At 51.1% G+C, this 23,291-nt stretch overlaps 2 protein-coding genes across 17 annotated transcripts in view; one reads left to right on the top strand and one right to left on the bottom strand.

Annotated features, from left to right (window-relative positions):
- The window catches only part of LOXL2 (lysyl oxidase like 2), a 62,758-nt gene extending 46,450 nt beyond the window's left edge, over positions 1–16,308 (top strand). For 11 of the 15 annotated variants that reach the window (XM_055820063.1, XM_027782270.2, XM_055820065.1 and 8 more), the window contains 8 exons: positions 1,730–1,881; positions 2,604–2,771; positions 5,674–5,839; positions 6,069–6,312; positions 9,280–9,395; positions 9,884–10,020; positions 10,895–11,006; positions 12,547–16,308. In XM_055820063.1, coding sequence (XP_055676038.1) covers positions 1,730–1,881; positions 2,604–2,771; positions 5,674–5,839; positions 6,069–6,312; positions 9,280–9,395; positions 9,884–10,020; positions 10,895–11,006; positions 12,547–12,626 — 1,175 coding nt within the window. In that variant the 3' untranslated portion in view covers positions 12,627–16,308. The remainder of the gene's footprint in view (positions 1–1,729; positions 1,882–2,603; positions 2,772–5,673; positions 5,840–6,068; positions 6,313–9,279; positions 9,396–9,883; positions 10,021–10,894; positions 11,007–12,546) is intronic. The other 4 variants (XR_008750032.1, XR_008750033.1, XR_008750030.1 and 1 more) reach the window with 4 other exon arrangements.
- On the bottom strand, positions 14,754–22,998 carry R3HCC1 (R3H domain and coiled-coil containing 1). Of its 2 annotated transcripts, XM_055820066.1 has the most exons (8): positions 22,981–22,998; positions 22,252–22,380; positions 21,048–21,185; positions 19,540–20,761; positions 19,093–19,265; positions 17,772–17,842; positions 16,912–17,007; positions 14,754–14,976 (listed from the first exon to the last, which is right to left on the bottom strand). In XM_055820066.1, the coding sequence occupies exons 2-8, from the start codon at positions 22,344–22,346 to the stop codon at positions 14,828–14,830; spliced, it is 1,944 nt and encodes a 647-aa protein (XP_055676041.1). In that variant the 5' UTR covers positions 22,347–22,380; positions 22,981–22,998; the 3' UTR covers positions 14,754–14,827. The 2 variants fall into 2 exon arrangements, with proteins under 2 accessions (XP_055676041.1, XP_055676042.1); XM_055820067.1 differs by lacking the exons at positions 14,754–14,976; positions 22,981–22,998 and adding an exon at positions 15,983–16,106 and having other exon boundaries at positions 22,252–22,430.
- Positions 22,999–23,291: the final 293 nt, after the last annotated feature.

Below are 23,291 nucleotides of genomic sequence, written 5' to 3'. Positions count from 1 at the left end.
CACAGGTCGCTGCCTGCCATGCGGAGTTAGAGCAGCTCCAGATGGCAGTAGGAAAAGCCTCGTAAGCAAAGGGATCCCACCTACCATTAAATTTTCCAGCCTTCCAGTGTCAGCCCTTTGCTTCGAACCAAAAGGAGCAGCTTGAAGTTGGGTAGAATTTTCCTTTCCAGTGGCTTTGTGGGGAGGCAGCACGTGCAGAGGAGGCTGCCGGTCGGAGCCCGGCCGGTGGCTCTGCCACTGCCGAACCCGGAGCGTTTTGTGTCACCTCTGGGTGCAGAGGAACGGAGCCAGCAGCCGGGGTGTCACCTCCACACCGTCTGTTCTCTGCCTGATGTCAATGCTTTGAGACAGGTACGGCTCACGCGCTCTGCAGAGCCCTCGTCGCTCACGCTACAATGAGAATAGTGTTGCAGCAACAAAGAATCACCAGTTGTGCCAGAAATGGTAAGAAAACAGTTGCTCCTCTACCTCTGTTCCCCCGATTGGGCAGCCTGGCCTCCGGCATGCCAACGAGGGGAACTCCAAGCTGGACACCAATATCTGGGGTTGGCCAACTTCTTCCAGCTGGTGGAGGGTATCGGTGGGTGGATGCTGCTTTCTTGGAAACATCTTCTGTGGCTCTTCCCTTGCATCACCACCATGGTTGTGGTGCTCCTGGCTGCTGACCAGCAATGGGCACATCTCCAGCCAAGACACGAATGCCTGGCCAAGGGCCATAGCGGAGCAAGCCACCCGCAGGTCATAGCACCGCGGCTGCCAGCATTTTGATTATACCAAGTCCAGAGAGAGCACGTTGATAGCAAAGTTCAGAAGTGGTTTTATCCACAGCCTCCCATCTCTGAAAGCTTCCTAGAAACTGCTGGAGCCCAGAGGTTCTACATCTGCTACTTGCAAGGACCTCCCGTCAAAACTGTCTGGTGTGTTTCCATCAGCAATTGCTCACGGATTATATGGGCTCCAAGAGAGACTCTGGTGGTTCTTGATAAAGATCATCTGCTGGAAGCTCCGGTTCATCCCCCCACAATGTCTTTCTAAGCAGCTTTGGGCTCAGTTTGGGAACAGGACCCGAGAGCTTTGCAGGCAGGATTATTGTCTCCTCATATCTCCTCTTGCTGTGCCTCTTCGGTAGAAATGACAGTTGTCTGCTGTCACTTGTCCAGGGAGGAACCAGCTTATTCAATTTGGCTCCCAACACCTTGAGATCATTCTCTGCAGCATGAGATGATGTCCGCTCTCGTTTCCATCACTGGTTTTGGAGTCTGTACCACACACCTGCCCCAGAGTTGTTTGAATTCTCACGCGTCCCTGTGGTGTTATGTTTTGTTGCCCCAGCAAACGTGTCTATGACCCATTTAAATGTCAGGGCTTGACTGGGAGCAGATTCCAGCATACAGACCCAGCCAAGAGGTCATAATTTGCGAATTCCTACAGCTGAAGTTTGCAAATTATATAACAATGGAAACTTGGCTTTTTCTGCAGTTCTTGTGTGCTTGAGTCCCAGAGACTGCTGGAAAGAATGTAACGGTAAAAATTATTAATAATAATCTTGCAGCTTTTTGTTTTATTTTAACAAGAAATCACTGGCATTTTTTCAGGGTTACTGTGTTTTGAATGCTAGAGGCCAGTGTGATGTCTGCAATGTATTAATATACTGTTACTGGATATTTCTTCACCATACAGTAGCATGGGCAGAAGGTAAGGACTCTTCTTCCTTCTTTTCCTCCCCAAGGCATGGGTCCAATTCATCTAAACGAAATTGACTGTACGGGCTTTGAAAAATCAGTCACGGACTGCAAGTTCAACATGGAGTCGCAGGGCTGTAACCACGAAGAAGATGCTGCTGTGAGATGTAATGTTCCAGCGATGGGTTTCCAGAATCAGGTGAGAAGCCAAGCAATCCAGGTGCGAGTGAGCGTGGCGAGGTGTTTTCACCCTGGAGCACCCTCTGCCTCCCTTGCTATGCAGCACAGGGCATCTGGGTAGGAATTATTTCAACTAAGCCATGCCTGTTCAATTTTAACATCTGCGTTGTATTAGACAGGAGGGCAAATGAGGATGATGCTCCCTTTGAGCATCCTCCTGGCATGACAGAGGCTTATAAAATGGGTGGAGTGCCGCTTCAGCTGCCCCCTGTGCCCTGTAAAGCTGGCGCACATCCCTGTTGTGGTGGGATCTCACTTGTGCCTCATGTCACTGGCACCTGGGTGGCTGCTGGCATAGGTGCTGCTGGCATCTTTGCCACGTGGAGTTTAAAAACCAACTGCATGAACCAGATGCAGGTTCCTCTGAGTAAATGCTCTTGCCAGAGGTCTAGAGGGAGTGGGGAAGGGAAACTTCCATAGGGAGTGTGTTACTCTCGCAGCTGCAAGAGTAAAACATCATACTTTCAGATGCTGGGCTTGGCTAGACCGCTTCGTGTCCGTGGTGGGAGGTGAACCAGACCGCATTAACCAGGCTGCTAGCAGCCGACCTGAGGCTTCTGGGCTTGCTGGCATTAAGCCGTGAGAAGACCCCGAGTGCTGCTCGCCCAGCTGCTGCATCATCGCTGTAGTTTGCTGTGCTGTTCATTGACCTAAGAATTTTTACATTTTTACATCCCGCAGCTGCGTCTGAGCGGCGGCCGCAACCCTTACGAGGGCCGGGTGGAGGTCCTGATGGAGCGCAACGGCACTCTCAAATGGGGCACCGTCTGCAGCGAGAACTGGAGCACCGTGGAGGCCATGGTGGTGTGCCGGCAGCTGGGCCTGGGGTTCGCCAGCCATGCCTTCCAGGTGAGTCCCTGCACCCTCCCCGGCGCGTGTTTCAGATGTGGTGGCACATGTGTGCTTGGGTAAGGGCTACCGAGCAGGAGGAAGGCTTATAAGGAAGAAAAAAACCCACCCAAACCACGGCATTCGGCTTCAAGGCACTAGCTGGAGAGGCTCTGAAGGTTAAAGCTCGTTGTGTAACAGTTGGGGGAAATTCGGAGCAGAAGGAGCTGTTGCAGCTCTGGACAAAGCTGCTGTTTTCGTCCTGCTCATGGCTCAGATTTCCTGGGAAGCCTGACTTCCTTATCCCTCACTGGGGCTGGTGGTTACATGCAGGTTTTTTCCCCCTCCCCGACTCAGTGGGGAGTTGAACTTCTCAGGCTGAGTGAAGTGTGGAAGCCAAGTTTAACCTGATGTCAGATCACTTGAAAACAATTTGATTTTGCTTCCGTAGTTACTTCTCGGTGCAATGTGTACACCGCCGTGCAGTGGAGCTGTGTGCAGCTCCCCAAGTTGTTTGTATTCTTTGCTCCTCTAATGACAGATGCCCTAAACCCTCCCTGCTTGCACCCAACTAAGACTGGCACTTAATAAAGGGATAAAAGCTACCAACTAACAAGCTGGGGATAACCACAAAGGAATAAAGTGTTCTTTCCCAGCAAAGCTCTTTGGCACGATGAATGGCAGCTTGCTGTGCTGGCTGGAGGAAAGCAAGCAGCGACCGTAAGAGCTGGAAGGAGAGAGGGCAGCAGCTTCCCACCCATTTCCCAGATGGATACATGGCATCAGGTGTAAGTAGCTGGTGCTGGCCAATAACCCTGTGCAAGAGCCTCTTTTTTATTTGATACACCCCCCGAGGCTCAGAAGGTGAAAGAGGGGGCAGGCGGGTCTAGGTGCAATGGTAGATTTTTTGGAAAGGAAATATATAACCTCAGGGCCTTTGTTGCAGTTCCCAGAGACTGGGAAAATGGAGATTTGGGCTCGTAAAATAAAGTGGTTTCTCCCTAGGACAAAGCAATCCATTGCCAGAGCTTGCTGCCTTGCTGCTTTCTGGAACTGCAGCCCCTTGGGGGCTGAGAACCAGCCATCGCCAGCAGCTTTGGGGAAATTTGGGCTCAAACGGCGGCTGAATAAGTCCACTTCATGTCTGTTTAGATAGATGGAAACCTGCGCACAGAAAACAGCCTTAGATCAGTTCTGAAAAGAAAACACTTTTTCCCAAACAACTTCTGGAAATTGAAAACTTGGACAAACGAGGAAGATGTGGTTGCAGAGCACAGAGGCTGCCCCCATTCTCCCAGTTCTCCCAGCCCAGGGTCCAGGCAGCTCTGCTGCGTTTCCAGGCCGTGCCCTGCTCGGTGCTCCCTGGCTCTGCTGGCTAAACCCGCTGAGAACGAGCATCCCTGCCTTCTGCCTGCCGGGTTTGTCTGGCAGGAGCAATAAGGGCCTGACGTGACTAATAGCCTCAGCATCCTCGGGGCTGGATGTTGCTTGTGGAGGAGGGGCTGTCAGCAGAAACGGACAGTTCAAACCCTACCTGGCGAGCGCGGTCCCGCAATGAGTGTATGGAGTGACCAAGCCAGGATCCAGGAGGACATGCTGGGGCTCGTGGGCAGATTCCAACCAATTGAACTGTTCTCCGTGGCCAGAAAGAGGGGATCTGCAGGCCCCTGAGGGACACGCTGGGGTCGGGTACCTCGGAGGTCGGAGCTGGAGCTGCCCATGCTGCTCGCATGGCAATTCCCCCAGCACAAGTTGGTTTCTCCAGCTGATTTGCCCGCGCAGCTGCCAAGCAGAGTGCAAGAGCTGAGGACAGCCACGTCCCTTGAACGCTGGCCTTTCCAGCTGCCTGGCTCTATTGACACAGCCCTGAGAGTCCAGCAAGAAACAAGACATTTTTTCCTTTAGCTGAGACTTCTGGTATTTAGAACAGAAAAGGCCCTTATGCGGATGCCGGCTGCACCAGCTACATGAGCATAAAGCTACACTGTGTAGAACAGGGCAGCCCTGTGTGCGGGTGTGCAAAGAGTGTTGCTAACAGGGTTAACAAACAGCCTGTTGCAATGGAAGCAATGGTACAGATGGGTTTTCTTTTCCTGGAAACGTGCTCCCAGTTTTGACGTTAACAAACCTGGTCTTTTCTTTTCTTTTCTTTTTCTTTCTTCCTTTCTCCAAAATTTTGCGACTGCAGCTTCACCAGGATGTACTGCGCTTAGTTTTGAGAGTGGTGCTACATTAGGAGTTAATTTTCTGTTGCTCCGACGAGTTTTGTAGAACTGGGTGATGAAGATGAGCGGGGTTTGAACGTCTGTGAATCCCCCCCCTCAAAACCCAGAGATGCAGATCCTGTTAGTGCCGCTACTCCTCAAATGCCTTGTTTCCACCGGCATTTCCAGCAGGGCTGTTAGTTCTGCCTGCCCTCCTTGTACGAGCGGGCGCTCTGGCACTACTCGTGGTCCTCCCAAGTGCACAGATGTCACAGGACAGATGCGGTTTAATTGCTGGGCATCCCTCCCAGGGGCACAGCCCAGATGACTTAGACCAGCCTGAGGATGAATTCATCAGCTGGATGGGCAGAGCAGAGTGGAAAAGCGAGTTTACAGCTGGATCAAAAACAAGCAGAGATTTAAACCAGCGCAGAAACAAGGAGAGAGTTTTGTTTAGCACTGGTCACATGTGTGGGGCAGGGGATATGGGACTGGGATTAAACCCTGTGTCGACCAGCTTTCTGCTTAAACAGATTTGGTGCTCATTCCCCAAGTTACTCATCTCCTCTGCTCCAGCATCCTTTAGCGAAATCTGTCTCCGTGCATTGATCATCACAAGAGGGGAGAATGCAAGTTACAGGGGGATAAATATTCCACTAAATAAAGTCCACTAAACACTGAAGAGTGTGTGAAATGCTTTTTTCTGCCTTTCTTCCCAGGAAACCTGGTACTGGCACGGAGACATCAGCGCTGACAACGTAGTCATGAGCGGCATCAAGTGTTCGGGGACAGAGATGTCCCTGGCCCACTGTCGTCACGATGGAGCCGATGTCTCCTGTCCCAGAGGAGGTGGTCGTTTTGGTGCTGGTGTATCCTGCTCGGAGAGTGAGTGACTCAGATTATTTCATTTTGGCATTGTTTGCCCCGAGATATGCAGGAGAAATGGCGTGGCCCGTGCTGTGCCTTGGATATGCCAAAACAGTGGCAACTCGCTGCTGATGGGGCTGAGAAATAACAGTGCAAGGAAGGGGCTGGCTGCCGTCTCTGGCAGACCCTCGTGGGGCTTTTTTAGAAACCCATCAGTTAATTTTGAACCTTCCTCCCCACCCACCAGCTGCCCCCGACCTGGTGCTCAACGCCGAGCTGGTGGAGCAGACTGCCTACCTGGAGGACCGCCCCATGTTCATGCTGCAGTGCGCGCTGGAGGAGAACTGCCTGGCCAGCTCGGCCGTCAACACCTCCATCACCTCTGGGTACCGGCGCCTGCTGCGCTTCTCCTCCCAGATCCACAACAACGGGCAGTCCGACTTCCGCCCCAAGAACGGCCGCCACGCCTGGGTCTGGCACGACTGTCACCGGTGGGTGCCACGGGGTCGGTGCCTCCTTCCGTCCCCTTCTGCTGCCGGGGGGTGGGGGTGGGGGCTGTTCTGCTGCGGGGTGATGGCGCTGAAAGGCTGGAGCGGTGGCTGTGGAGCTGCGACGGGTGTCAGGGCAGCTCTCATCCTCTGACAGCAGAGAAACCAGCTAATTAGAGTAGGAATTGTAATGAAGAACTGGTATACGAGCAAGACGGAGCTCTTCTTGGGAGAGATGTATATGCACGGGCAGTATGCACCTGGGGGTATGTGTACGTACACAGACGGAAGCGTGTGCCTGTGTACCTGCGGTGTGTAGGGAGATGCAGCCGTCTGAGCCACTTCCCTCACCTGGGGAAGGACTGCAGAACACGCTGCAATTCTGCATTTTTATTTTTATTCTTTAATGCATCTTGGCTGCGTTTAAATTGTGCACAGCTGGGAGAGCTAGTTTTGTGCTTCTTTTTGACAAACAGTAAATTCACCCCCATAAATGCATAGTTTTTCAGAGCGAAACTGACAGTTTTGGCCAAAGTAAATCACGAGGAGGAAAGGGAGCTGGAACCAAGCCATCCAGATGCTTTGCTTCTGAAATGGCTTGTTACAGGCTTGATTTTTCTCTAATTTATGGTAAAAAGGAGCTAAGTAACCAGCAGCGCACAGCTCTTGTCCTGCCGCTGTTAAAACTTTCGCCTTGTGAAAACATCAGAGCAATAAATTCTCGAACCTAACGGTCCCTTACAGTCTTCATCAACAGCATGAGCGAGGCGAGAGGCGTAGGTACGCAGCGCAGCAGCGTTGCGATGCTGCAGTGCCGCTAGTCTGAAGCTTCAGACCGTGGTGGCCACTGACCCTGCGGACGGGCTGGTTTGCAATATTTGCAGCGGGAGGCACTGGTGCAATATTTGCAGCGGGAGGCACTGGTGCAATATTTGCAGCAGCTCATGCCTCGGCAGCACAGAACCAAAGGTAAATAGGCAATGGTGTAGTTAGGGGAGGAGGAAACCCGGAGCAGAGCGGCGGAGCATCTGCCTTCCCAGCCCTGTTGGGAAGGGGCTGGGGGGACACGTGGGGACCGCAGGGCTTTGAGCACAGCACTGTCACAAAGCAGGGCACCTGGAGCAATTTGGGAGAGGCTGTGTAAGTGAGGTGAGGCTGGGAAAGGATCAGGAAGAGGCTGAGAGCCATCTGTGCGCTTTAAACTGGATTCTGTTTATACGGAGGAGGATGAACTCAATTCCTCTTCAATCTTTCCAGTCTGTAAACACCAGAATGTAAACACCTCTTTGAATGATTCAGACATATTTCAGAAACTGAGTCAAACTTGAGAACCTCAAACTTTTATCAGAGGCAGCCAAATTAGACAGCCTCAAAGTCAACAGCTCGGCCACTGCAGAATGCCTCTTCTTTCCTAGCTGCCCTGCTCCATCACTGGGACCTTCTGTTTGGTTGGCTTTTGATGTGGAAGTAGAACAGAAAAGGGAAAGACCTATAGCAGGGAGTGAAAAGCGATTAAATTCTGGCAGGTGGGGTTTTTTTTTTTGGTTAGGGGAAAGGCAGGAGGAGGTAAGAAGAAACCCAGTCTCCCAACGAAAAAATTTCCTCCCCTTCCCTCATCCTTCCTCCTTTATCTGTAAATACGTGTGCAGAGTGATGCTGCAGTAATGGTGGTTGGAAGTTTTTAAGCCATGATTATTTTTACAGCTGGAAAGGAAAGGATATCTGCACATTTTTTGTCTTTTTTTTTTTTTAACTCCTAAGTGATGGCTCTTTGAATTGGGGCCTGTCTGTGCAGCGGTGTAAGGACCTGCTCAGCTCTCAGCACACACAGCTGCTTTCCCGTTTGCCACAACGTGCTCACGCTGGGACTTTGCTCCCGGTTCCAAAACTGGGATGAAATTCAACCTGTTGCATCAGCACGGGTGTGCACCCAGCCGTGACCATGCGGAGCACCCAAATTGTTCTAATCTGGTATTTCCATCCGATTCCCGCTCCGCAAGTCTCACCGACTTCAGCTGGATTGAAGCACAGGCTGAAGTTTTTGCAGAACCAGAGCACGGCATAGAAAAGGTCCATGTTCTCGGGTCCAAAACCACCCAAACTGCCGTAGCCTGCGCTGGGTAGGGGTCTGCAGCGCAGATCGTGTGCTCTCCCCCAACTGTTGCTGCACCCAGCAGCGCTGCAGCGTTCGTGCCGGCAGCCCGGCTCAGGCTGAGCTGCCGCTAACACTTCCCTGTTTAAAATTCCGTGTGCGAACCCAGCTGTCGGGTTGTTTAGATCAGAGCGGTGCGAGCTCGGAGAGAAGCTGGTTCCATCTGTCGTGAAGTTTTCTGCCAATAAATTTACATTCTGCTGCTTAAAAATAAATAAATAAAAATAGCCAGGTTGCCGGTTTGGGTACATCTAGGGCTGTTTGCAGGCTGTTAAGGAGAAGGTGAAATATTTCCTGCGGTAAACGACAGGGCCACTAGAAGCGATGCCCTGGCTGAATGATGGCTTTGATTTTTATTTACCCCCCCACCCCATTCCTTGCTATTATAAAGCATGGGGTGGTCCCACGAAGGCTTGGGCATGCTCTCCCCTGGAAAAGCTTTAGCACTTGATATGTAAATAAATATCCAGGCCAGGAGCCAGCGTGAAGGCAGCATGGGTGATGGTGCTGTGCAAGGATTACGCCCAAGGGAATATTTCCTGGCTGTGTTTTCTCTTGCTCTACCTCCTGCCGCGCCGCTTGGTCCGTAGCACTTCATGTGTTGTCGTGTGTTTCCCCCCACGGGGCTGGGAGGTGAAATGCCTGGCCCAGGGGATGCAACAACACAAAAAGCCGAGGCTGGGCTACTCACATCCGAGTCGTCGTGGCCCAGCCACTGGCCCACCCCTGCTGGGGTCGACAGTGCAGCCCTTCAGACCTGGTGGTTAAAGGGGTGGCTGTTTTCCCTCGAGGTAATTCTCCCCGTCTGTGCCTTGCAGGCATTACCACAGCATGGAGGTTTTTACCCACTACGACCTCTTGAACCTCAATGGAACCAAGGTGGCTGAAGGACACAAAGCCAGCTTCTGCCTGGAAGACACCGAGTGCGAAGCAGGTATATCTGCCAGAGCCCTTTGTGCTGGGAATTTATCGCTGTCCCCGTACAGGTGCCTGGCTTCGGAGATGCTGCTGATGTCCTGAGGGCTGCGTATCTCTGGGGTGATCTCTGCAGGTATAAGAGAATCCCTGAAGGCCCCATATGCTGAGGTTTCCAGCCCTCAGCTCCTTACATCCTTACTCTGAGCTGCTCTGGAAACCTCGGTGTACATTTTCTGATTCCTGTAAAGGGAGAAATTTCAAAACACGCCTCTAGGTGCCGAGGTGTGGAAGGCAGCAGCTCCTCCTGTGCAGTTAAGCAGTGCAGGTGTTTCAATACAAGACGTTGAGCAAGGCACGGTTCTGTTAAATCTCACCCAAAATACTGCGCCAGTAGCTTCTCACTGTCTTCCACTGAGTCTTCCTCTGACGTGTCCAAGGGTGGGAAATTCCCAGCCTGACTCGCTGGGAACGTAACACTTCGTGCCTTTAACTCTTTCCATCTAGATGTGCAAAAACAGTACGAATGTGCCAATTTTGGTGAACAAGGGATCACGGTCGGATGCTGGGACGTGTACCGTCATGACATCGACTGCCAGTGGATCGACATTACTGATGTCCCACCGGGCGATTACCTCTTCCAGGTATGGGAGAAAAACAGGATTTGAGGCATTGCTGTGTGCTTTTTAGCTTACCCATTAGGGATGTCAAGAATGTAACTAGTTTATTTGTACATCTCCTACAGTACTATAAGCTTCCAATTATGAAGAGATTATGTTCCCAAGGTACCTAAAAGATAAAGAATTAACCTAACGGGCCAGCAAAGCGCTACCATACCACATACTTCCCCCCGAAGTGAAAACAATCAGGGTCAGTAACCACAGCTCAGAAATGACAGTCTTAAGAAATCCACATCCAGCCAACACTTGATAGTCCTTATCTATCTAGTATTCTTATCTATAGACAGGATAGTCCTTATCTACCAACCCGTGCGCTGCTGACATCGTGTTCCATCTCACGTTCTGTATCGGCGCAGCATCCCGCTGTTTGTCTTGTACAAAGTTTTTGAGCTGTTCGTAAGCAACGCTGGCTTCATTTGGGGATCAAACGGTGCTGTTCTTGTGTTTGCATGAGGAGTTAAGACTCTGCCTCCAGTCTGGTTTGTGCAAGTGGGTGGAGTGGGGGGGAGAAATCTTTGGTTCTAAAAACAGCCGCTTAAACTGGAGAGGAGGGAAGGGAAATTATTTTTGTCTGCACTGCTATCGTGTGAGAAATGGAGTGAAGGTGTTTGAGGGTATGTCTTGGTGCCTGGGGGAAGGTGTGATCCTGATCTGGCTTTAATGGGTTTCTGTCTTCTTGCAAAATGAGTTAATTTTTTCCGTTACAAAAAAAAAAAAAAAAAAAAAAAAAATATTATGGTATAATGAAAAAGCTGATTCCGTCTCAGTCTGCCTAGCAAGTGTCACACCCTGTCCACCTTTCAGTAACTTTGTGCTGTGTTTCTCCATCACTCCCTAGGTTGTCATCAACCCCAACTACGAAGTCGCTGAATCAGATTATTCAAATAACGTGATGAAATGCAGGAGCCGCTACGATGGGCAGCGCATCTGGATGTACAACTGCCACATAGGTGAGAGGGGCTTCTGCGGGGGGATGCTTAACGGCTGCCCGGTTAGATCACACCGCGTCGTTGGCTCTTTGCTACTTCTCGGTGCTTCCATTGCAACGTGCTGATGTGCTGTTGATCACTTTGCACGGGCTTGGAAAGACGAGATACTCAGCCCAAACTACGCTGGTGCTGTTTTTGTTGTAGACCTCTCACAGGGTCAGGCTGCTACGGGTTGCAGATGGTAAATGGCTGGACGGGGGGGTTTGCATCTTATGTGTAACTTACAACACTGGTAAGACAGCTCTCTGTGCAAGATGCGAAAGAAATCCCTCAGGCTTGGGGGAATGGGGATAACAGATGTTCCAGCTGTACCTCTTCTACAAGGAAATGAGCATTTTTCCCCTCCCAAGACTGGGAGATGGAAGGAAAGCTCGGGTGCAACCTGAGAACTTGTTCGGAGTGCCTGAGTCAGTCCAGGCAAACAACTCCACCTTCTTATTACTCAGACGTCTAATTACTATTAGACTCAAATTATTACCGGCCTGGGGCTGACCACCTCACACCCCAAAGCTTCTCTTCCCTTGAAAAGCAAACAAGAGCAGTGGAGAAGAGCCCTCCGCTCAAGCCAGAAATGAAAAGACTTTGCTGTCCCTTGAATGCGAGGGAAAACTGCCTGTTTTTCTCAAATACGTGTAAAACATTATCATTTGGAATTTTTGGGGTGTCTTGGAAATAGCAAAGCCAACCTAGTTTAAATTTGCATTAGCAGTCAATTGTCAAAACCATTTTAAAACTGAATTAAGTTGGGGGCTTTGTAAGGTAATTTATTTTCTGTGTCAAAAACAGTTTAACGGCAACTGCCTGCCAACCTCCAAATAAAACCAGTGGCGAAGGCTATTTCCAGAGCTGGCTGAAGTTCTTCAAGGAGTGTTTTTCCTGAAAAAATTCCATGTAACCACTGATTTTTCTTGTTAATTTGCTGGGGTTTTTTTAAGAAAATACTCGTCTTGTGTGTCACGCTTCAGATTGTGACCTAGTTCAGAAAAGCCAAACCCACTTCATCTGGGTGAACGGACACTGAAGTGCTGGATGGGCTCTCCAGCTGAGCTTGAAACTCTTTTTGTTTAAAAATAAATGTATTTAGCTTTCATTGTCTCTCAACTAGCAAAAAGTAAGGGCCTGGTTTTTAAGAAGAGTAAAAAGAACCCACTCACCGCCAGCCTCGGGAGGAGCCCACTTCACAGGTCCCGAGTGTTGTCACCTCCTTGTTTTAAGCAACAATGGAGGGTACTTTGTGATCTGGTCTTTCAAATACATAAAAGCCTAGATCCAGCACTCCTGGGGCCTCTTGGCTGTTCCAGTTATGGTAAGATTTAATTAACTGCCTACATTAATTAGCCCGGGACAATCTTTGCTCTTCCAGTGCTTGCTTTGAGCCCTTCATTCTTGCAGCATCTTTTGCAGATCACGCAAACTCCCGGTGCGCTGGCTGCCTCGTGCTGCAAACTGCCTCTGCTGCTGCCTCCTGCTCAACCCTGTGCTCTTTCTGTGAACTCCCCAGGTGGCTCCTTCAGCGATGAGACGGAACAGAAGTTTGAACACTTCAGCGGACTCACAAATAACAAGGTGTCCACCCGATAGAACAGCATCGCCTCCCACCCCACTATTTAAAGAAGCGAGGTTTCCTGCTTCGGTGATTTCCCTAACCACTGCACACAAAAAAAGAAAATCAAGCAAACAATCAAACTCTAAATTAGCAAGGTAAATTATTTTCTAAAGATGCCTTCCTTCCCGGTTTAGGTGCTCAGACCACCCCGTGTCTGTTGTAACTCCGTTCCCTACTGCTGCGGTAGTTAGGAGCAGGCTCTTTAAAACTCTGCTTGGCTCCGTATCTTCACTATTCCAACCTTCTCCACCAAGATTTCTCCCTCCACTTTGCAGCACCATCTTTATTCACAGACGTAGGTCCAGGCTGCAGCAAGCACAATCTGCCTTTGGGTACCAACAACCTAAAAATGTGTCTCTACCATTCACTTTCAAGGCATTCATTTTGGTATCGTTAAGCTCTTTTGACTCAAGCTTGAACGCACCATTGATGCAAATGCCTCCGTTTGTGACGCTGCTTCTCGAGCCCAGCTAATCCTCAGTACTGCCATGTCATTACTCCATTTTAGTAAAGAAATACAGGAAAGGGGGGGGAAAAAAAAGTTGGAGCGGCTTTTTCTGAGCAGAACAGTATAAAGCATAATTTAATACTGCAGTGAAACTCTTGTACTCAACAATCAATTCCAACACAATCCTTGAAGTGGAGCAGCTAATGCAGAACAGTTTTCCACGCGTGCATCAGGGCTCCGTGAAGCTACACCTCCCTTGTAACATCTCGAAGACTTCACAGATCTCCTGAGGAGTCGTCCCCTGGGCTGTGAATTTCCATTAGGCAGTAAGCTATTGACCCAAGAGGTTCTACATACATCAGAATATTAACCTTCTAAGCTGGATATTCACTCTGTCTTGTCTTTAAGGGATGAATTTAGTTAAGGCATTGTATCCTCACTGTACCCGACAGAGGTAACTCCATGGCTTTCATCATCAGGGATCTGGACCGGTGCTGTCACAGACCCACCTGTGTAAGTTGTCTTGAAAAGGATTTTGACACTTGGTAGCTTCATAATGGTGCTAAGTGTGTTCCTCTGTTTGTTTGAGGACACACGTTGCTACAGATTTTTCAGACACAGCTACTTGAATAAAAGTGTTTTACCCAGAAAAATGTTTTATATGCCATTTGTGTATTTCTATTCCATGAAAAGTTTAGGGCCTTGTTCACAATTCCTGGTACTGAAGCTTTTCCTCCCTCTGTGGTTGTACAGAAGACTTCTACCTGCAGCTTAAGTTAACAGAACGCTTTTAGCTGACAGTTTCAATCCACAGGGGGATGGAAAGTGGCTGCATCCAAGTTGTGCTATCCATAACCTACCTCACAGGGATGTTGTGAGGCTTAAAGAATGCAGAAGTCTATTGCTAATGCCTGGCAGAGTATTTCTGTCACTTACCCAGTGGCCCAGATGGTGGCATCTACCAAAGGTTTTTAGCCTACTGTAAGTTGGAAAACTCCATTTTGTTCTCAAGGTGCCAGGCTGTGTAGCAAAAGCAGAGTCTGAGATGTGCTGGGTGCTCACTGGCTGCTGCCACGACACCGTGTCTTGCAGCATCTCTTCACACCAGGCTCTGGGCAAATCACAACTGGCAAGTTCTGGTTTTTCTTTCCCTAATCGGGGTGTGACAACTTTCCCTGCTAACAAAGCAATTAACAAAGCAAGTCAGGCTCTTTAAACACTGTGTAAATAAGGAAAAACCCTGAAACTCACTTGCATTCAATGCTTGTCAGTTTTGTGGGGTATTTTAACAATAACATTACAACCAAGTAAACATTGAACAGATTTTTTTGACTCCTGCAGATGCTCTGCTCTTGCTTACAGCTGAATTTTGGCCAACAAGATACAATTCCCTTACTCTAGTGCTTTTGTTGTTGTTTCTTAAACTGTAGAGCAGGCTTTTCTATAAGCAGCCTTACTCTCGTGTGAGTGCCCCAGTGCGTAACAGACACTTTGAAACACAGTAGGGCGAGATGCTCTCCACAATGAAAAGCTAACAGCCCTCACAGGGCTTGGCTCTTGAGCTCAGGATCTCAGTAATAGTAAACTTCTCCCCCTTCCCAACTTCAGAAAAAAAAGATTCTGCTAATCCGTAAGAGAACATCCCCGTGGCGACTCACTTTTCTGCATGCAGTTTAATATGTCACAGCCATGCTCATCTATACATCTTTTTTTTTTAGCCGAAACTGTTTATTCCTCCTGGTCCAAGCCTTCTGGCAGGAGCATTTCGGTGCCCGAGACGTCCTGCTGCTTGTTCTTCAAACCCAGAGCCCGGGTCACCAGCCTCTTCGCCACGGCAGTGTCAGTCTGGGGTCTCTCTTTTGCAAGGTGAAGGAGCTCTAGGTAAAAATGGGTGAAAATCATTAAGTTAGTGCTTGTTCCGGAACAGTCTCGTGGCTAAGCCGTAGGACTGGCCGACGGAAAGGCTGATTTCTATTTCCTTAGTTTCAGAATTAGCCCAGGAGCCTGAGCAAACCATTCTATCCCTATCCAGTAAATTGCCTTTTCTTTTCGAAAAACGTGCCTCTAGATTTGTACTTCTGATTTTTCCATGACAGTTCATGAGCTATTTGTCTATGATTAAGCTCCAGCCCTCCTCTGCAGCGGCAGAGAGAACTGTTCCCCGTTCGCTTCCAGGAACAGCTTCCTCATCCTTCCTGGCATAACTCAGCAAGTCACATCCCTGAGAACAAAATGAAGGCATGCGGTCCAACCGATCTATCCGTGCACAGGGAAGTTTGATCTCAATTTAGATTAATCCCAACCAGCAGTCTTACACCCTTCAAAAACAGCAAGGAATAAAAAAACGCTGCATTTTTGAAAAATCAGCTAAATACATCAGATGCTTTGGGAAAGTCTTTGGCCAGTAACCTCCGTTTTCTGGTGGACACCTGGCTTGCTACAGTTTCATCTTACAAGAACCGAATACACCCAAACTTTACCAAATCCACAGCGGTCTGGATTTGGCAAGTACCTAATCATTTATCAGCAACTGTTTGCAATTTTATTATCCAGTTAGCAATGGGGGCTTTGCTTGCTTTTTCAAAAATGTTATTAATAAAGGCAGCCCATCAGCAGCTTAAAGAAAAAGGGGCAGACTCAAACTATCCGCAGCTTAGAAAACAAAACTGCCACTCTTTCTTGATGAAGCTACAAAAAAAAAAAAAAAAAAAAAAAAGAAGAGACACTGTCACCTAATTAAGATCCAAATTTGTGTTTGGGAAAAAAAAAAATATTGCAACTTGAACCAAATACAAGCGGAGTTTATATATAATGTTCCCCAGAAGGAGCTGATAACCTGATTCAGAAGCGTGCCGATCGGCTACGGCAACAGGAATCGGGGAGAGTGCAAAAAGAAATCCACTTCTCTGACGTTTCATTTCAATCCAGCAGTCTTAAAAACTCAGGAACTTCCGTGACAGTGTCCCTTTAAAGCGTTAATACTGAAATTTGTTCCAGCCGCAGCGTGCTGTGGAAATACCAGTACGGTTGTACCTTCAGCAAAGTCTCTACTGCTACACAATTCATGGCATTTCTTTATTGTGGCAAGTATAACTGATTACAGTATGATTTTAAAAGGCAATACAATAAATAAAACTGTTAATGGCTAAGCTTAATTTTTTTTTCCTTCACCTAATACTGAATAAAATTACGCCAACCACCAAATGTAACAGCTGTCGGGTTTGTCTCATCTATTGCCTTTAACCGGGCAAAATTTAATAAGCCAGAGCAGCTTACGGGGCAGGATTGTGGCATTTGCCACGCTTCGCTTCCTGCAGCCACAGCCAGAGAAAACAAAACAAAAAACAACAGGATTTGCTGCTGTTTTGATTCAGTCCGTGCGTGCCGGCAGAGCAAGAGCGACTGCAAATTTCAGCACAGGTTAACCGCTGTAGTTACCTTTCCTGTAAGTAGAATATAACGCAGTCTTGTTCTGCACGGAGGGGTTTTGTCATCACATTCACCTGTGCCAACCGCAGGCAGAAACCAGTGTGACTGACTCAGCAAAGTTTTAACATAACTATGATACAGGTTGGCTGGAAATACTGTAAAAAAAACCAAAAAAAAACCCCACACCTAAAGACTCCACAGCTCACTGTCCTGCCTTGCCAATAAAGCTATAAAAAAAAACTAACAAAAAAAAAAAAAAAAAAAGGAAATACTGGTCCTTAATATCTATTTCCCATTTAACTCGTCATTGTGACCGCCCAGGATACAGAAGAGTGGTAAACCAACAACTACAACTACTAATAGTAGAAAAAAGATCGCCTTACTTGGTCGCTGAAGTGCCTTGATTTTCGACTGCTTTGTTGCGTGGATCAAAGGTCGGATCTTTAAAGAAGGATAACGCCGCCCCAAGGCTTGAGATGCTTCAAAAAAACACAAAGATTGCTGAAATTCAGACCGAATAGCAGCGGCTTTAATCGTAAAAATGATTACATGGTATAATAAGACTGAATAATTCAAGCTTCAGCAGCCAATATGTTATCTCAGGACTTTTACTAAAACTAAATTCGTTCTGGTCACCTCAGGCTTACGCCAGACGTGCCTTGGGCAGGAAGCATCCCCAGAAAATACAAACACAATTTTTAAAAGACAACTCTCTCGTTATTAGACTGAATCCCCAGAAACAAACATAACACTTTTGGACTCCGTACGCTGCTGGAGGGAAACTTCTTGGGGTGTTTGTCCCTGAGAAGGGTCAGTTTGTCCAGTGGCTTGTGTCTGACCTGCGGCCCCAGGAGGTGACTGTAGGCTTGCAGGAATTTTGTCTAGTTACAGGAGAAAAAAAAAAAGAAAAAACACCCAAAAAACCACACTGAAGTGGCAAAACAGATTAACTTCTAGAAATGCTCCCTCAACAAAAGGTGCCCTGGTAATTATCTGAGCCAATTCAAAACCTGTTGGTCTTGCAAAGCGGAGTTCCCACACGCCACCGCGGTCATTTCAGCTTCTCAAGCCTTCCAAATTTGAAGCGCCCAGGAGGAAAGACGTGCTGAACCGTGACTCCTTGGGCAAGGGCTCAGCAGGAGCGCACGGCTCGGCATTGCAAACCGCGGCGTCCCCGCGCCAGAGCGGAGAAACCCCAGCAGCGATGTGCTCCCTCGCTCAGCCACGACCCTGGTCACGCTACCTGCAGACAGGCTCGAGAAGATTCCCAGGGCGTGCGTATCGTCGACCCACTGGATTTTGAAACCACTCTCACTAAAAATGAAGAAGAAAAAAAAAATAAATTCATTACTAAGAAAGAAAAAAACAAACAAACCACGCAGTAAAACCCGTCAGCCACCCTGAGTTAGCAAAAGTCCTTAAGATTTTTATGTAGACAGCCGGTGCTTTTCCAAGATTATCCTCATTTTGCATGAGGGGAAAGAAAGGAAGGAACAGAAGAACATCAGGACGTGCCCCTTTCGAGGCCACAAGACACGATTACCCCACCAGCAGCCCCAAGAACTCAAAGAAACCCCCAGCCAAAAATCAAGCTCAATTTCAAAGGCTGTGTCCTAACGCCAAAATACCCTTTGCCATTGACGTAGTGCTTTACAAACGCCACCCGCCTGCTCAGACATCTACAATAAAAAGCAAGCGATTTAAAAATAAGTGGTTTACAAAGCTCGGGGTGAAGAGACCAAGGTGAAAAACTAATAAAAGCGTCAGTGGAAAATGTGAGTTGGGGAGCAGGGAGTTCAAAGCTTTTCCTGCAGCGCAGGCAATACAACTGACTGCTCAGATTAGATCCATCAATTCTCAGCTCAGTTTCACAGCGAGTGGGGAAAAAAAAAAAAATACATTAGAGGAAAGGCGCGCAATAGTCAGTAGCTTATTTAAAACGTAAATCATGGGGTTTAATTTCAGGGATCCGCAGAGCAAAGTGTTCACGTCTAGGTGTATCAGGAGAGGAGGAGGATGGCGAGGAAGAGGGAGAGGCGCCTGCAGACACCATTTCTGTGCCCTCTGGGAGAAGCCAGTTTAATTCAGCACTGGACTGAGCACCCTTTAACCAACGCGGGGCTGAACTCTGCTCTGGTCCTGCTACTGATCCAGCATCGCTCCCTTAGGCACAAGGCTCCGCTCCACATATTTACATAATAAATCTTATCTCCAGCAGCAGAATCGAGCCCTTTTCCTTGCAAAGCTTCATGTAAGCACGTGATTTCGCTCAGGCCCCAGAACGCACTAACGGAGAAGCTCCCAAAGACTCTCGCTGAGGCCAGAGCAGCAGGAATAAGCCTGCGTGTAGATAACTGTGCGTACCACAAAGCCCTGAAGAACCAGTCGAGGTTTAAATCATGCATAAACTGCAGGAAAGCAGCCTTAAAGGCACAGAAAGAGCGTAAGACAGAAAGGCACGAAGGCGAAACTAAAATGCAAAATGTATCAGGTTCTCTTGTGTGTTCAAGGCTGGTTAGTGCTGCCTTTGTGCCCCCGATGTGCTCAGGCTCTCAGGTACTCACTGGAAGTCCGAGAACACCTCCAGCAGGTGCTCCGTTTTCAGTGACGGAGAGAAGTCGTAGATTTCTGTCACGTGGCCAAAATCCCCCTCGCTGAGCTGCGCATCTCCGTAGCTGGAATAATCAAAGCTGATCTTCTCGATGCTTATGTCCTTCACGGTTAAATTACCCACAATCTGAGAATATTAAAAAAAAAAAAAAAAAACCCAACCAAACAAAAAAAAATCAAGACAAGGTTTCGCTTTGAAGAGCGATCCTCCGGGTCCTGCTTTGGTCCCTGCAAGCCACGTCTGCGGCCACGCTCCTGCCAACAGGTTCGGCAGCCACCTGGAGCAGCCCCGGCACAGGGATTCTCCTCCCAGGGATGAATGCCTTCCCCTAGGCTGACTCCCGAGCCACCTCTTCTCCCCAGAATCCCTCCCCGTGGCAATACCCGTAGCAAAACACTACCTCTGCAAAGAGCTCTGCGGTACAGTCGTCCTCGAGGCTGCCCTGCCCGCCGACGGCTGCGCTCTCCTCTCTACCACCTGCAGACAAATGCAGCTCATGCCACAGCGCATCAGCCAAGCCTGAACGCTCCTTGTCCTCCTCATCCGCCACCGGTGCCTTCCCGCTGTGGTTCTGCACAGCAGCAGCCACCCGGCGCTCATCCTGCTCCTCAGGAGCTGGTGGCTCAGCACCACACACCGGCTCAGGTGCAACCAGAGGCTCGTTCGAGGCTTCTGAGGGGTTCTGGCATTGGGGCTGCTCCACCTGCGCCACACCGGGATGCTCCTGATCTTGGCTTTCCAGTCGGGAAAGACTCTCCCCTCCCTCCACCGCGCTGGCAGCCCCAAAGTCCTTGCCCTGTTCTTCAGGGGGTGACATGTTTCCACCGCTCTCCGGGCTCCTGGCAGCAGCACAGCTCTTATCTCGGTTTTCCAGCACCAGCCACGCTGGGTCCGTGCAGCAGTTTCTGCTCGGGCTTTCCGACAGGGAGGAGCTCTCGTCGCACTCCAACACACCGGCATCCCGGCTCTTTGGGGCTTCAGCTTGCGCTTGGCACAGGATTTTGCTCCCTTCTGGTCCAACAGCGTTGTCACAGCTCAGACCTTGCTCTTCTGCTTCAGCTGGGTTTTCATTGTGGACGGAAGACAGGGAATCCGAACAGTCTTTATCCTGACTTTCCTGCCCAGAGAAAACGTTGCTGTTCTCCAGCGACGGAACAGCCGTACAACACGGAGGACGTTCGTTGTTGGTGTGATCGTTACTTTTTCCCGACACACACTCTTCGCCAGGCTCCTGTCGCTTGCCAAGGGCCAAGGAGACACCACCTGGGCTGCCTTCAGACTCGCCCAGCTCCTCCTGGGTGCCCCTGACCAAAGCTTTAGGGTAAATCTCTTCTGGCGCCACATCCCCCGGTGACTCGGTGCCGGCTGCCACCGGCCCCTCCTGCTCCCCCCATTCCGCCTTCTTGCGCATCGCTTTCGGGACGTACAGGGCTTTATCCGGCTTCTTCCTGGGCGGCCTTTTTATCCTGCCGGACCCCACGCAGGCTCGAGAGTTGTCTCCGTGCATCTCCCCGCCGTGTCGCAGCCTGCCGCCTCGGCCCCCCCGGCCCCACGGCTGCGCAGGTCGGTGCGGGCGCGGTGGGTTGCCGCTGGGTTTTTGGTCACTCGTCTCGCTGGGCAGCCTGGGACAGAGAGAACGGCAAGATGTGAGCGGGGAGGAACGCAAGGAACTTGGTATTTGCAAAAGAGAAAGAGGAGGAAAAGCATCAAATCCACATAGAAACCAGTAGGTAAGAAATAAAAATTAAAAAAAAGCCTCTGCTTCCTTAATGACTGGAAGATGCTATCGATAACGGACACCCTCCTCCCTGCGGAGAAGTGTCACACAAGCTTTGCACTTGTAATAAGCTGGAATAAAAAACCTTCGAGCGCAGGAAGAGAAACACCGTTACAGCCACGGCACCGTACCTTACGGCCGAGTGACAGATGACAGTCCTCCTCCTCCATCCCTCTCCCACAGAAAAGCTGCTCAACAAATCCACGTTGTCCACGGTCCGGTGGATCAGGTACCTGAGGCGACTGGAGAGGGGGGGGAACAGCAGCACTCTGGAGAGGGAGAGGGGGAGACGGCGTCAGCAAGTTGCAGGAAGGAAAAGGACAGGAACGGAGCAAGAATTTATTAGTCTCTCTTCCCCCAGTCATTCCCAGCGTAGGGTTTAAATCCCAGCCCAAAAGCCAAGCTGGACTGCCTGGTATTCAAGAGCCAGAATCCCTTCGCCATCCTAAATGCCCAGACAGACGCACTCGCTCTGCACACAGAGCACCGGGAGCCGCGGGGCGGCTGGGCCTCCCATTCCTGCCTCTCTCCGTACTGGGAGTGGCTGGGAAGCACCAGCAGAAGGCAGCCACCGGTCCCCTTCCTCCCAGTCTGAGCACACTCCAGAAACCAGCAACTAAAAGAATAGGAACAGGTGAATAAAGATGTTTGATTTCATTGTATTTAGAGATGTTTCTGCAATTTCAGTGTCGACCCTGAGCGTTTTTTAATTGCACGGGTGCCTTCTCTGCCAAACGTTTTTTAAAAAGCAATGAATTTAAGGTCACTACAAGCTGGCAGGCAGCTGAACTAGGCAATCCCACCCCTGCTCCTGTCCGACAGCCCCTTTTTGGCCACCTCAAGGGCTCCAAGGGTCACTGGATCAGGGACCCGGTCCAGTTAAATCCAGCCTGGCCAAAGAAAAAAGGTGCAGGGATCCAAGGCGAGGGAGCTCGCGGCCGTGGAGGAGGATCCGAGCGCAGGAAACCCTCAGCAGAGAGGGGAAACGAACCAATTTGATTACGAAATATTCATTATAACTCATCAAGCCGACCAGTGAGCTGGGCCAGGCTGCGGCCGTCGCAAAAGCCACCAGCCCCCAAATCGTCTCGGCCCGAAGCAGCACGGATAGAGGAGGGAGCACGACGGATCCACGGTCCACAGGGATGCTCCGAGCTGGACCTCTGCCTTTCCACCCCAGAAACACGAGGCAGAAGTCACAACGTGTCCCTGCTCCCGGAGCAGCACGTCCCATCGCCCAGGGACCGCGCGTGGCAGCGGGGAGCGGGTCACCCCGTGCCAAGACCCCTCTGTTGGCCGCCTGGGATGGGGGAGGGGGGGGAGGGAGACACCCACCTGTGGTGCTGCCCCTGCAGCATGAAGTGCTCCAGCTCCTCCGTGATCCTGCCCACGAACTCATCCTCGTTGGGCGAGAGGAAGACGCCGTCCATGGAGCGCAGCGCCAGGGTGGCAGCGGGCAGGAGCCTGCGGAGGGACAGGGCCACATGGAGAGGCAGCTGCCAGCTCCCCGGCCCTGGGGGGGCCTCGCCACCCACCCCCCCCGTCCTCTGTGCTGCTGGGTGCACCCAGCTGCAGCCCTGACCCCCCTGCCCGGTGCATCCAAGGCCCCTGGGCAGCCTGGGCACCCCTCCCCCTCCCCTGCGCACCCCCAGCACCCCCCCGTGGCCCTGGGCACCCCTCCCCCTCCCCTGCGCACCCCCCCGTGGCTCTGTGCACCCCTCCCCCTCCCCTGCACACCCCCCGCACCCCCCCGTGGCCCTGTGCACCCCTCCCCCTCCCCTGCGCACCCCCAGCCCCCTGCGCTGCCCACGCCCCCTGTTATCCCCCCCCCCGCCCCCCCAGCACCCCGTGCCGCCCCGGGCCCCCCCGCACAGCACCTCCCGCCGCTCTGCGCCCCGCCACCCCCCTCCCCGTGCACCCCCCGCCCCCCCCCCACGTGCTGCTCACGCACCCTGCTCTCCCCCCCACCGCCGGGCACCCCCAGCACCCCGTAACCGCCCCCTCCCCATCCCCGGGCACGCCAGCCCCCCCCGCCGGGACCCCCGCCCCCCCCGCCGCCCTCACCGCCAGGCCCGGGCGAGCGGCTCTTCCCGGCGCGGCGCCTGCGCCCGACCCGGCTCCTCCCCCCCGGCTGCAGCCCCGCCCCGCCGGGGAGCCGGCACGCGGGGGGCCCTGCCCCCACCCGGGGGCCGAGACACGCGTGGGGGGATCCCGGTTCCCCCCGCCGGGGAGCCTGCACACGCGGGGGGGGGGGTCCCTGCCCCGGCCGCCCCGACCAGGGAGCCTGCACACGCGGGGAGGGGGGGGGTCCCGGCTCCGGTTCCCCTCACCCGGGGAGCCTGGACACGCGTGGGGGGGAGGTCCCGGCCTCGGTT

Source organism: Falco peregrinus, chromosome 17 (genome assembly GCF_023634155.1).
Source record: "Falco peregrinus isolate bFalPer1 chromosome 17, bFalPer1.pri, whole genome shotgun sequence".
NCBI classification, from domain to species: domain Eukaryota; kingdom Metazoa; phylum Chordata; class Aves; order Falconiformes; family Falconidae; genus Falco; species Falco peregrinus.
The sequence above is the reverse complement of the archived record's forward strand: the minus strand, read 5'-3'. Positions and strand labels throughout refer to the sequence as shown.

Bases quoted from the DNA above. Each gene is read 5' to 3' on its own strand.
- R3HCC1 (XM_055820066.1), bottom strand. From the start codon at position 22,346: ATGGACGGCGTCTTCCTCTCGCCCAACGAGGATGAGTTCGTGGGCAGG. The intron at 20,762-21,047 runs GTACGGTGCCGT...TCTCTGTCCCAG, and splicing joins ATCTGTCACTCGGCCGTAAG to GCTGCCCAGCGAGACGAGTG. The intron at 17,843-19,092 runs GTGAGTACCTGA...CTTCATTTTTAG, and splicing joins GAGGTGTTCTCGGACTTCCA to TGAGAGTGGTTTCAAAATCC.